The 14,268-nt window shown below is 31.2% G+C and overlaps 2 protein-coding genes across 2 annotated transcripts; one reads left to right on the top strand and one right to left on the bottom strand.

Moving 5' to 3' along the window:
* Positions 1-54: 54 nt before the first annotated feature.
* On the bottom strand, positions 55-3,752 carry LOC25493113 (protein yippee-like At5g53940). Its single transcript, XM_013601527.2, has 5 exons — positions 3,525-3,752; positions 2,044-2,087; positions 1,572-1,680; positions 528-583; positions 55-446 (listed from the first exon to the last, which is right to left on the bottom strand). The coding sequence occupies exons 1-5, from the start codon at positions 3,618-3,620 to the stop codon at positions 368-370; spliced, it is 384 nt and encodes a 127-aa protein (XP_013456981.1). The 5' UTR covers positions 3,621-3,752; the 3' UTR covers positions 55-367.
* A 5,362-nt stretch (positions 3,753-9,114) lies between these two features.
* On the top strand, positions 9,115-12,626 carry LOC25493112 (MACPF domain-containing protein NSL1). Its single transcript, XM_013601525.3, has 7 exons — positions 9,115-9,644; positions 9,970-10,208; positions 10,547-10,751; positions 10,858-10,947; positions 11,058-11,241; positions 11,361-11,533; positions 11,742-12,626. The coding sequence occupies exons 1-7, from the start codon at positions 9,360-9,362 to the stop codon at positions 12,426-12,428; spliced, it is 1,863 nt and encodes a 620-aa protein (XP_013456979.1). The 5' UTR covers positions 9,115-9,359; the 3' UTR covers positions 12,429-12,626.
* The last annotated feature ends 1,642 nt before the right edge of the window (positions 12,627-14,268 follow it).

Below are 14,268 nucleotides of genomic sequence, written 5' to 3'. Positions count from 1 at the left end.
AATTCTACTACTGCAAATTGTATTTGCAACTTATTACTAGAACAGTAACCTAACTTTGCACAAATATTAGATATATTGAGATCAAGTAAAAATGTTAACTATCACAAAATAAGATTTATTACTCTTCCAACCCACAAGAACTGCAGGATGTTTGCTCAGGCATGCCTATCAATGCCCTCTATAAATACATAGCAACATCCAGTGCCGTATGAAAAGATTTTATAAATGCTGGACTCAAGCCAGGCTTATGTTGCTTAAACTAGAGAGTTTCTTTGTGAAATCGTGTCTCGACGAATACTAAGTACTAACAATAAAATATATGTTCTAGCTTAGCTACAATACTTGAATCCATGAAAGAATCAACTTGCTAGGTGTTTTCTGAGTCGCTTGAACTAGCATTAGCATCCAAATTTAATTCATCTTCGACATCATCAACTATCCTCCATCTGCGAGATTTATCAGTAGTAATTAAATTTTAGCTTAGCTTAATAACATGATGAAAGTCAAAACCATATTTTACTCCATACCTCTCGAGCACAAATTTCCCTTCCTTATATGTTTCACTTTTCTCATGTGCTACAACCTGAATATATCCAATAGTATTACTTCAAACTGCATTGAGCTCACCAAAAGATGATGCAATATATATGGAGATAAGACCAAAATTGATTGAGGCCGACACTGAGAAAGAGTCGACCAAGTGTTTGCATGTCAATGATGTTGCAATGTGTGTTTCAATAGATAATCCTCCTACATAAATGCAGAACCTGTCTCTCTCCTAATATCATTAAAAAGTTTAAACACTTGGGGATTTTCAGCCCAAACAAGATCACATTAAACAATTCCAGAGTTTCATGGAAATGCATCAATTTTTATTAACTTAACATGGAATACAAAACAATTTCTGAGAAAAAATTACATATACAAAATAGATTGGGACACCAGATATTCATGCCTGAATGTTCTTTTGTTAGCTAAAAGTTGTTGGCAATTTAAATTTAAGTGTTCAATATGGTATAATGGATAAAATTCAAAGCATCCATGACGTAATATTATATTCTGAATTTCTGATTTACCCACACATATTCAATCAAATTGATAGCCTCCAACCCCAAATTAATGATGTCAAAGAACTAACTCCTGTTTAAAATATACTTGTGGAACCCCCAGATCAAATTCCAATTTTTTTAAAAACCAAAGAAAAATTAAAAGTATAGCATTTCTGAACTACAACCAAAGAAAAATTTCAATATACTTGTGGTTTAATTTGCACTTTCACTCACTGAACTACAACTACAACAACAACAAAAGCCTGTTCCAACTATACGGGGTAAGACATCAAAAAGGCCTCCTATCATAAAGCATCTCATCAAGCTAATACATCATGTCACAGAAATACTCATGTCCATTAAACTTTCCCAAAAATATTATTTATTGACTAAATTTTTGTAACATTCCATACATCAACATGATGCATGATGGTAACCCCTCAAAGGTGTTGATGAATGATGGTAACCCCTCAAAGTAACCAAAAGTATGAGAGAAACAAGAGGTGAAAAGGTAAAACTCACATATTTCCATCCTACAATTTGTCCACAGCAGCAACAAAATATGTCTTCAACAGTGTGCAGTCCAGACATCATCAATCTCTCTACTTGAGTCCCAAGCGTAACATTCACCCTATCAAAGACCATAAATTAACAAAAAAGGAAATATGAAATACTCAGTCAAGAAGATGATATATAGGGTGTTTCATGGTAATAAAAGGTGCTAATTGTGCAAGCCAGAAGAAAGTCTCAGTATTTATATCAATGACAAACACATAATGTTTCGATCCATTTTCCCAAACCAATAGAGAAAAGATGGTTTAGGTTGGGGACTGGGAGGCCCTCACATTGATTGGAGGGATTACGAAATTTGTCTGAAGCACAATACTGGAAAGATATAAAAGTAGATCTAAATGAAAGTATGATAATAAACATGGAGAAGAAAAAAAGGAGAAAGGGGACAGGGATTTGAAACAAATGTTTCAAACAAACTTACACTTTGCTGAAAAGGTATGCCCTCCCTCGACTGCAGCTGAAGGACTGATCATCATAGGGAAACAAAACACAGTCAAATTACTATGGCATATCAGAAGTCGTGTACACAAGAACTAGGTGCATTTTCAATGATGGAACAAATATTAACAATTATCTAGGACGAGACTATATCTGGCAGTTGATCTGGCTTTTATATTCTTGGGAGTTTTCATAACTTGCTTATGCTATAATACAAAGGTAACGAGCAAAAAACTAGCTTCCAAACGGTGTGTGGGAGAATTACCAGTAACTAGTAATCTAGCATCATCATTAAGCAGTCAAATGTTTAGTGTTATTATGCATCTTACATTACAGAATAATGCTTGTACTTGTCCATAAATAGAGGATATATGACTCCTAAAAGCCAAGAATCAGGGGAGAATCATCTTTTAATGAGATGGATTAGTAGATGTCTGTCACAAGACAAATTGGTAAGGAACCAAAAGGCAAGCATCTAAAAAGCATTTGTATGTTCTACACTGATAACTTTTCTTAATTTGAGCATAAAAAAACAGACTCTTTCTTCGATGTTGTTTCTTTGGTCTCTTGCATTGAAATGAATGAAAGAAAGAAATCCCTCTGCTGCCCCATGCACATCTTTCCACGTGATCTAAAAGAAGGGATCTTTCTTATAGAGGGCATGTTTGTCTATTCAATCACACCCTCATTTTGTATCTTCCCTTATGCAAGTGTGTCTCAATTCATGACAGAGAACACCATGATTCAGGTCTCGAATGAAGCAATTTTATTTTTTTAAGTTTAAGAGAGGGAGAGAGAGAGAGAGAGAGAGAGAGAGAGAGAGAGAGAGAGAGAGAGAGACGATGGAAGGGGGGTTCATTTCTTGTCCAAATCCATGAATTCCCTCTTATCAGAAGAACTAACTGTGAAGTTGTCCAAATCCATAAAGTAATCTTATGGTGTTCTGTTGTTAATGTTATTCCAGTTTTTAATGGCAACACCTCCATTAGCCCTCGGCTGTTTCACCCTAGTTCAGACTAACAAAATTTGTATCTTCATAAGCTGTTTTTTCATAAACTACCTTGACAAGCTTATGAATAGTACATAAAAGGTTATATATTTGCATAAGCTGTTTTGCATAAGCTCAAAAATAAGTCAATCCAAATGGGCCCTTAATTTTCATCCAACAGCTTATTACATCGATTCCAAACCCACGAACTCATTAGACACATGAAAGAAACATACAATTTACCTCAATTTCCTACCTACTATGGTCTTATGCATCACTCAGACATTTCAAAACATAATATCCTAGGTGCTTGCCTCAAAATCATCCTTCTTCAAATATTGATATAAAATAAAAAAAAATTCAATAAAAATCAAAGAATATGATAACTATTAACAAATCCTAATTCTTCACGATGAATCATCAAAAACAATAACAGATGAACGGAAAAAAAAAGGTGAAAGAAGAAAAGGGTGTACCCGGGAGAGAACGTGATCGGCAAGGGCAAAAGGGGTACGGCAGAAAGTGCATCGGTAAGCTCTTCCATCCAAATCGAGATAGAAAACTCTACCCATCAAAATCAACCTTTCCTTTACGCTGCTATGCTACCAATTTTCTTACACTAATCTTCTTTTCTTTCCTACAAACAATTTCTCCTCGTCTAATTCTTTTTCTACTCCCATTATATAGTATCATCAAATATATTTTCATTAATAAGAAGAATAAAATAAGCTCTCCTAAAGTTATAAGAGGTTTTCATCATTTCGCACATGTTAAAAAATTTAATTAATTTTATATGAGAAAGATTTGTTTTATTAAATTGTCTTTAATAAATGATATGTAAAGGATAAATTAAAAGAAGATAGAGCAATAAATAATTACTGATATTTTATTTAGAAAAATAGTCACGGATATAATAGAAAATTTATTTTATTAAAATAAGATTAAGAACAATGTTACATAAACAATACTCCTTATTTTAATGAAATTTAACTATATATATATATTCTATACTTATATGAATGAGATATCATCTAAAAAAAATTGGACTGAATTTTATCTTTCAAATACACCTTTCATTTAAACTTATATTGTTTGTATAATATTATTTAAATCTTTAATTAAAATAACATGCATTTCTCTTTATAATAAGAACAATTTTTCCACAATAAGAACAATATAAGCTAAATCTTTATTTGATTGTATTATATTTCAAAATATAATCAAATACGATAATATAAGCATACAATTAAGTGCAATAGAAAAACAGAAAGAATGACATGTAGTGTCGTGCCCTCTACGCTAGTTTTAATTAACAATTTAAATTTCTATTTTAGTGGTGTTAATCTTATATTAAATAGATTTAATATTTTTAATTAATAATTTAAATAATAAAGTAAAAAGAATTAAAATGGAAAAATAATTGTTTAAATTAAGGATAAAGTTGGAAGTGAAAAATTCACACCAAAATCATGTATCTCATTTATATATAGTATAGAATAGATGTTGATTTTTCAATCCACTCCATGTATGCTTAGAGCCCCATAACATGTTTAGGAATTGGCTAACTACTACTAGATTATCTTATTTTGGACTTTGTATCTTGTAGTAGTTTCCTAGGCACACCTTGTGCTTGGAAATTGCTTTTGTTGTGGAAATATAATCCCATTTTGATTTGTTAAAAAAAAATGCTTAGAGCCCCCCTATATTTGCTAAAATCGGTAAATAGATGTGACTAGAGGATTAAGCGAGTTTATCCACAGTCAATAGAAGGCTAGGAGAAGGCTATATCAATCAAACAAGGGTCGTACAATTCTTTCTCGAGTCTACTGACTTGTATATGAGTCTCGAAGACATCAATATATTGGATCTACACATTGGTAAAAAGGTATGTTTTCCTCATTCATTAAAACTTCTAAGGTATCTTAGAGGAGCCAAGATTCATTTTAGATGTGTAAAATTGACTTTTGATGTTTGGTTTCTCTAAAATGTAATTGATTTTGCCTCGAGAATTGACTATACCTAAAGCTAGAAATGATAGTCTTGCTTTTTGAATTGATTTTTATACTCAACTATTTTTTTTAGGGGATAACTCAAATATATTGTTCAACTCACTTTTATACTCACTTTTTAGGGGATATATAAACATAAATAACTATACCTTCAACTCAATTTTAGCTAGAACCAATTTTACTTAATTAGTTCACTAAAAAATTCATTTTTATCGAATTAGCCAAAACCAAACACACACTCAACCACTTTGGTCATCGTCATCAAATCCACACCGAATCATTTCCTTTATTTACAACTTCTAACCAAGTCCAAATTACCAAGGATCATTTTTTTTTTGTCAAGTAGTTTAGTGTATAGAATTTACTTTTTTCAAAGGTGAATAAATGGGGTGTTCGGGATTCGAATCTCGACCCCTACATATAACAATGCAAATTCTTGTCAACTGAGTTATGCTCACGAGGACATCAATAAAGATCATTTATCGTTAGAAATAGAAATCAAATGATTGTTTACATTGATAGACTTTATTGTCTTTGACTATCCAAAAGATAGAAAGTAGTTATGACCTTTTTTTTTTGACGAAAAAAGTAGTTATAACGCGTTCAGCAGATTAAGTTTAGTACTACCTGTTGACGAAAAAGCAAAGTCTGGTCCCAAGTGGACGCAAACATGCCTTGTTCGTTACTCACATGGATAGAAAAATGTAAACATGTAATTCCTGGAAATTTTCTGATGCGTTTGTCACCAAGGGTACTTTCGCATTTCAGTTTCATCAAAAGCAGCAACTTTCTGTACTTGTAGTAAAAATAGATAGATAGATTATTCTAACGTGTTTTTGGGGAGATATGTTTTTTTATTTTTTTTTATTTTGTAATAACTAACATATAATTCTAACACAACCTACACTACCACAGAAATCAAATTAAAAAACACCGTCATGGTTTCTAACACAATTTATGCACTGTTTTAAGTAGTGTAAATCGGTGATATATGATCTATTTATTACAGATTATACAAAAATAGATTTTAATATTTAATAATTAAGAGATTAACAAAAATAATTTTCAAGAAGCTATTCAAAACTCTCCTCATCCAAAACAGTTTCGAGATTTTTTTTTCTTTCTTTCAAAATTTTCATGTTTAGGACTTTTTTGTAATGTACAACATTTTCCAACCGAGTGCAGAAATATATGAAAGGAACATTAAAAGGGTACATGACTTGTTCGGTCAAAGAAAAAGAGAACATTTGTATTTTACAATATAAGTTTTTTGTTTTTTGACAAAACAATATAAGTTAATTATTCATTAACTAAATGATAATTTTTAGTCAAACTAATATAATATAATGACAGAATTTTATACCTCTTTCCTGTTACCTTTTTAATTATACATCCGATTTTTTTTGCTGTTAATTAACAAAAGTTAATTGAAAGAACAATAGCATAAGTCAGATATTTTGATATGATCGAGTATAACATATTAGATTCTATTTAATATATAAGTGCATAAGAGATAAATTCTGTTAGCATCTGGTAAGAAAAAATCAATATTTCTGAAAAGGTTATGACGTGTATATATATCTCTAGCTTTTGTTTAAATCATTGTTCTTTAAAAATAATACAGTATACAATTATTTCCGTTTGAGCTAAGTCTGTCTCTTTTATATATTTTAAGTTTGTTTTGGAATGTTAGGATGTTTTTAGCGAATATGTAGTTTTAAGGGAAATTTTTAACACAAATAGGACTTGTATTTAGCATTTTTTAAGTTTCAATAATATCCTATCTTTTTCCTTCTCTCTTTTTTTTATATATAAAAACAAGGAGCTGTTAGTTAGTTTTTGGCTTCTTCCCCTTAACATATAGTATGAGTTTAGGCTTATAGCTAACATTGAAATTATACAAAGAGGTGGGGGGAAAACTAAGTTCACAAGACTAGTTTAACAACCACATGCAGTTTTTTATACAATAAATGCTGCGGAAAGTCAAATAAATAAGAGGGTATACTATATCCTAGTTTAACAACCACAGTTTCATTTTAAAAATAAACAAATTCAAGTGCTTCAAATTGTAAAAGATTTTACGGTTAAATATGTTATTCGTCCCTATAAATATACAAATTTTTCGTTTTAATCCCTCTAAAATTTTCCTTCAATTTTTAGTCCCTAAAAATTTTTTCATCTTCACTTTTGGTCCCTCTTTTAAAGTAAACTCATATGTAGAATTCATATTTTTGAATCAAATTTTCCAGAAAAATTCATAATATTATAAGAATCTCTCCCAAAAAAATTAGAATTTTTTAACAAAACATGAATTTAATATGAATTTTTATATTATTTATGGTTAAAAATTCATATATAATTTATGTTTACTTAAAAAATTCTAATTTTTTTTTTTGGAAATATTTTTACAATATTCTACATAATTCTGTACAATTTCATTAAAAAAAATACTAAAATTTACTTTGAAATATGGACCAAAAGTAGTGACTCAAAATTTTATAGGGACTAAAAGTTGAAGGAAAATTTTAAAGGGACTAAAACGAAAAGTTGGTATATTTATAGGGATCAAAAACATATTTAACCCAAGATTTTAAATATTAAATATAAAAAAATACTCGAAAACAGGCACTGATTTCATCCTAATGGCTTAAACAGTTGTCAAACTTTAGGACACTTTTTGCCGTTAAAAAAACTTTAGAACTTTTTTAAATTCACTATAAAATTGAAGTTTTATTATTCATTTTGAATATACGAAGTGACAAACACCGCATAAAAACTCAAATGCACAAATGAAAGATTTCAAATCCATACTCAAATAACTAAAGAAAATGTTCAATCTAACAATTTAGACATTGTGAGTTTAACAAAATTTTAAGGATAATTTTATATAGGCTAAAATATGGTTTTGGTCACTGCAAATATGTCTCGTTTTGGTTTCAGTCCGTATAAAACAAATTTGTTGTTTTTGGTCCTTGCAAAATATTTTACTTTTGAAAATAGTCCTTAAGTAAAATATTTTGCAGGGACCTTTTTAAAAATCAAAAGATTTTGCAGGGACTATTTTTCTAATAAATGGGTTCAGTCATCATGTACCACGTGTGCAAATCATCACAAAAGTGGGGACAGAGACCAAGAACAACAAAAAAAAAAATTACAGGGACTAAAACCAAAACGGAGCATATTTGCAGGGACCAAAACCATATTTTAGCCTTTTATATATTCAAATAATTTTTGACAAAATGTATTCAAATATTTTTACTATTAACTAAATGTTATATTTTTTATATTAAATTCAATAGTACGACTATGACATTTTTTTTAGACAAAATTACTCACATGTCCCTTAACCTAACATTAATTAACTATTTGATCTTTTATCATACTTTCACTATCTATAAATTTTCAAATTTTAAATTTTAAATATATAATTTTATTTTCCATGAGCTCCTTGTCTTAAATCTATGATTTTCATACATATTTATATATAAATATTAAATTTGATTAAAAATTCATATTCTAACTAACCAAAGTGACCAAAACAATGAAGAAAGAAAAAATAAATGACAAAATTATTGTTTGTAATTAAGTTAAGGAGAATAATTTTGCGAATGTTTTAAGAACAACTACATTGATAAGATCTTTACCATTTAAGATCCGGTACCTAATAGGTACCCTCAATGTAGAAAAAAATTGAAGGTCTCTTATGATTCAGGGTCTAACTTAAGACCTCAAATATTAAGTGGACCCCACACCACTTTTTAATAAAATAATCATTATTTACAACCGTGGAAAAAAAATGAATAAACCTTAAAGAGGCTATAATATGAGTATATGACCGGTTCTTCCTCCTTTCCACTTGGAAAAAGGGACCAAATATGGATATCATACGTTACTTACCATGCCATACTGCCACGTGGATTATATTATTAACACGCAAAAGCCGCCTCTCTCTCTCCTTCCTCGTTCCCACTCATTTGTCACCTTCTTCAATTCAATGGTCCAATTCATCTTTTCTCTCTTTGAATATTACAAATAAACCGTCCTTTTTACTTCTCCACCCCCAAAAATAATTATCATAGAAAAAAAATAAATATATGACCCGCGTATATGACCCTTTGAAAAGACTCTCCATCATAGTACAATAAAAAACACTTAGTTATGACCTCTTCAAACATTATATTATACACTATACTATATATCACCACTTCAATACTTGTTCTTCTTTCTTATCATTCTATGTGGACAAACCCCTCAAGAGTTCAACTTACATAGCTGCAATATTTGTTGTGGATTGAGTAGTAAATGGGTTTCAATGTTAATAATACTAATAGCTATGGAAATGCAGGGTTGGATCCTCAATTAGCAGCTGAGAAAGCTGTGAGTGTGATTGGTCAAGGATACAATTTATGCAATGATATAAGATTCTCTGCTTGCAAGTCAAGGTTGATCCATATTGACAATAGTAGTTCAAACACAAGGGACCTTGTTTTTCCTTCTGGTGTTGTTGTCCCTAATGTTCCCTTATCTATTAAGTCTGATAAAGGTGATTGTACCAGGTTTCGATCCGATGTCCTCACTTTTATTCAGGTCATTGCAATCACAACCTTACTTCTGCTTCATTTTTCTTATGATTATGATGTTGTTAGATCCATCTAGTACGTAGTATTACCATAACTGAATTCTGATCACTAATTTCCACTTGAAATTTTTTGTTGCAATTCCTACCTTTTTAACCATTTGACTTTTGAAGACTAATCATGTATTACCTGTTGATTTACCTTTTTTTTAATTCCTATTTATGGTTAATGTTTTCTTTTTTGACATAAAAGTGATATGAAAAGGGAAATTTTAGGGGTGATGGAATGTGGTAAAATGATTAAATCTGAATTTCAGTGAAATTGGACTATTGCAGATGTCTGAGCATTTCAACAGACAACTATCTTTGTCGGGAAAGATTCCATCCGGCCAATTCAATAGCATGTTCGACATGAAAAAATGTTGGTCCAGGGATGCAGCTTCCACTAAGAGCCTTGCCTTTGATGGATGGTTCATAACATTGTATAGCGTTGAATTAGATAGAACTAACATTACCCTTTCTGAAACTGTGAAAAAAGACGTGCCTTGTTCGTGGAACCCTGCTGCTCTTGCCGAGTAAGTATTATTGTTACGCGTCATCCTTTCTAGTTAATAGTCGTCATAAAATATTACAGAACTTCGACTTTTAATTTTTATGAACAATAATAGTCACTTTGATCACTGACCCCTTTCTCTATAATTGCTAAAATTATAAGCATTCATTTGGTGCTAAAATGCATGATTTCTAGATTTTCCCCAAAATAGCAGTAACATTCAACTTAAAGTTCATCTCATTTTTTCTTGTTTGAAAAGCCTTACTTAGATCCTTATTTATTTGATCTCAATAAAATTCTCCTATATGTTGATTGGACCGAGTTAATAGTGTTTTAAACTAAATAAACATGGCTCTTCAGGTTCATTGAAAAGTATGGTACACACGTAGTTGTTGGAGTGAAGATGGGAGGTAAAGATGTTGTTCATATCAAGCAGTCAAAAAGTTCAGATATTCCGCCGACTGAACTGCAGAAATTGCTTAAGCAATTAGCCGATGAGAGGTTTTCTGCAGTTTCAAATCAAAGTTCTAATGTCAATCCTGCGGCTATATCAGGAAAATTAAAGGTAAAAATAAATATGCTCGTCTTTCTAGAACATGAAGAAAAAAATATGGAAATGGAAGTCTAAAAAGTTTTAACTTGTGTAAATATATCTTTGATCATGTTTGTAGGATGATCATACGAAGCTTAGGGGACTGCACAGGAACAAACCTCCGTCCCTTGTTGGCAGGCCAATTGTAAAAAGTCACTCCAAGAATGATGTTAGTATCTTTTCTTCTTTCTTTTTTGTTTTATGTTTTTACAATTTTACTTTATCCTGTGCACTTTGCAGCTATTCTGCTTATAACATATACTTGAACTTTCTTTTCAGGATATAGTAAGCATTTCTGTTCGAAGGGGAGGTATTGATGTATTTCAACCTTATAACCAGTGGCTCTCAACCATATCACAGTCTCCTAATGTCATATCAATGTCTTTGGTGCCTATTACTTCATTACTGAATTCTGTCCCAGGAAATGGATTTTTAAGTCATGCGGTGAATTTGTATCTTAGATGTGAGTAAACACCTGCGACTTTGGTTTTCCTCTGCCCAATACTTTTTTTCTCTTATGGATTTCTATTCTTTGTTGGAATATATGTTGGTACATCTGTTTAATAATTCTGTTTCAAACAGATAAACCTGCAATAGAAGAACTTCATCAATTTCTAGAGTTTCAGTTGCCACGACAATGGGCACCGATGTATGGTGATCTGCCTCTTGTATTCGACCATAAGTATAAAAGGAATGCGTCTCCGTCACTTCAGTTCACTCTTATGGGACCCAAACTTTATGTTAATACCGTGAAGGTAATTCCTTCTTCCAAGTTCCAATACTCTCTAATAGTTATTAGTAGTTTATTTGAAAACTTGTATAGCAAGAATGTAAGGAACTTGATTCACATATTAAAGAATTGCATACGTTATTTAAATAGAAGATTTTAGCATGAAGAACACGATTATTGTAGGAATTAGTTAGCACTGGAAAACTCATATTTGACCTTTTTTCAATAAGCAGGTTGATTCGGGAAACCGGCCGGTAACAGGTATTCGCTTATACTTGGAAGGCAAGAAAAATAACCACCTATCAATCCATCTTCAGCATCTTTCAGAAGTTCCAGGTGTTCTTGAAATTTCAGAAGATCACAGTTATGATCCTATCGACGAACCAGATGACCGAGGCTACTACGAACCAGTGAAGTGGAGCATGTTTTCTCATGTCTACACAGCACCTGTACAATACAATAGCTCCAGAATGGACGAGTCTACGTCTATTGTGACAAAGGCTTGGTTTGAGGTTAAGCTAATGGGAATGAAGAAAGTTCTTTTCTTAAGACTTGGATACTCAACCGTAGCATCTGCGAAAATTCGCAGATCAGAATGGGATGGACCTTCAACCTCATCTAGAAAATCAGGATTCTTTTCAGCATTGATGAGTGCAAAGCTTAGCCAAGGATTGCATTCACCTGAGAAACAATCTAAAGTTGACATAAACTCGGCAATTTATCATGGTGGTCCGCCTGTGCCAACAAGGGCTCCCAAAATGCTTAATTTTGTCGACACAAAGGAAATGGTTAGGGGTCCAGAGGATCCACCAGGATATTGGGTTGTCACTGGTGCAAAGCTATGTGTTGAAGGTGGCAGAATCTCAATCAAGGCAAAATATTCTTTGTTAACTATATTGTCAGAAGAATCTATTATGTAGTGAGAGGAAGAAGAATTCATTTGTTAATGTTATTTTTAGTCAGTTGTATATACGATATATCTTTATGTAAAAGAAAAAAAGTATATTTTGTGATGTCATTCGGCGTAAACCGACCTGAATATGGCAAATTCATTGTGCTGATTTTGTTTTTGGCAGAACTGCCTAATAAAGAATAGTATATAGAATCTTCAATCAAAATATTGATTTTATTTTGTGAATCCTTGAAGAATCAAAAACTGCTCCAGAAATTTTAGTTAGCATCTATGATCCAGGTGTTTTAAGTAACAAGTTATTGATGGTTGGTTTCTTCCAACTATTAATAATAAAGTTAGTGATAGATCCAATTAAAAATATTTATTAGAGTACAAGGTTTAATTTATGTTTACATCTTGATGGTACTGAAAACCACATTGTAGTAAAAATGAAAATTTTATTGTGATTATGAAATTTTAGTTTAAAATATAGTTTGTAGAAGAAGTTGATTGATGTTTGAGAGTAATCGCTGGGACAAGAGGTTTGGCAAACATTTTGTTAGTGCTTTTCATCCACTTTTTCTAGAATTATATAACGTTTCACTTTGGAACTACTCATTGGAATATAAACAAGTTACTCTCAAAGGAAGAAACAGTCATTTCAGGCCATTTATTTACCCATAACATTTAGTTGTGTAAAGATATCCTTTTCAAGTTTGTCAATTATTACTCCTGCCTAATGCTTAAAACGTGACCACAAGCAAATCATTTTTCTGAAATAACAATATTAATACACAAAGTAGGAAAACCTTCCAATAGTGCATACTGCATACATCAGAAAACTTACAATGTTCTTTCTCTGAGTAACAAACAAAAAGGGTAAATGGTGAGAATAGAAACATTTTAGAATTTTTTATTTCTAAGTGGTGTTGTTACATTGATGATTGATTCATTTTATTGATTAAATAGGATTTTAGCAGATACTGCAATGTCCATCTTATGATCAATGAATATTAGATCAGTGTGCCTGAATAGTGTAATCTATAGTCAAATGGATTCCTCATAGATTGCAACTATTGTAACTATTCATGGAATGGAATGATGCATTAGAATAAAATCCTTTTAACATATGTTTGGTATTAAGGTGGATATGTTAAAATCGTGATTTCAAACATACACTTAACCTTATACAAAAAGGTTGACCTCCTCTCCACTTTCTCTATAAACATATGATCAGCCACATATGACGATAACCTTTAATGATTGCATCTAATTTATTTAAAATTTGAAAATTGAGAAATATCATATCCTATAGTCAAATATAATCAACTTATTCAAGAGTATCCAATCAACTATTACAAAATAAGTTTATAAAAATCTAAAACAAACTAACTCATGGTCTCATCCTTTTTGTTATATTTTATAAGGTGTTGTAAATTCAAGCAACTATATTTGTAAATAAATGATCATTTTACATTATTTTTTAGGGGGATCATGTTACATTGTTGCCATGACATGTATACATACCTGATAAAAAAGTGACACTCTTATACGGATGTTTGACATCAATATTTGACAATAGGATTTGCAAAGAACAAATGTGTGGTTAATTATGTTCTTGCCTTGTTCTTTCATAAGAAAAAAATATGTTCTTGACTTGAGTTTAAATCCAAAATCTAACAGTTGTATGTGTTTTAGTTGATTTTTACTCCTTCACCTATAAACGATCGGACATAAAAAGAACAAGATACCATATCTCATTTTGTTTACTCAAGATACCACAACCTGTTAATCATCTAAAATATATGACGGGGTGTTATCTCATTTTAAAATATATCCGGGTGGCATAAAATATATGACGGGGTCAC

The sequence above is a fragment of the Medicago truncatula genome, chromosome 4 (assembly GCF_003473485.1).
Source record: "Medicago truncatula cultivar Jemalong A17 chromosome 4, MtrunA17r5.0-ANR, whole genome shotgun sequence".
Taxonomy (NCBI): domain Eukaryota; kingdom Viridiplantae; phylum Streptophyta; class Magnoliopsida; order Fabales; family Fabaceae; genus Medicago; species Medicago truncatula.
The sequence above is the reverse complement of the archived record's forward strand: the minus strand, read 5'-3'. Positions and strand labels throughout refer to the sequence as shown.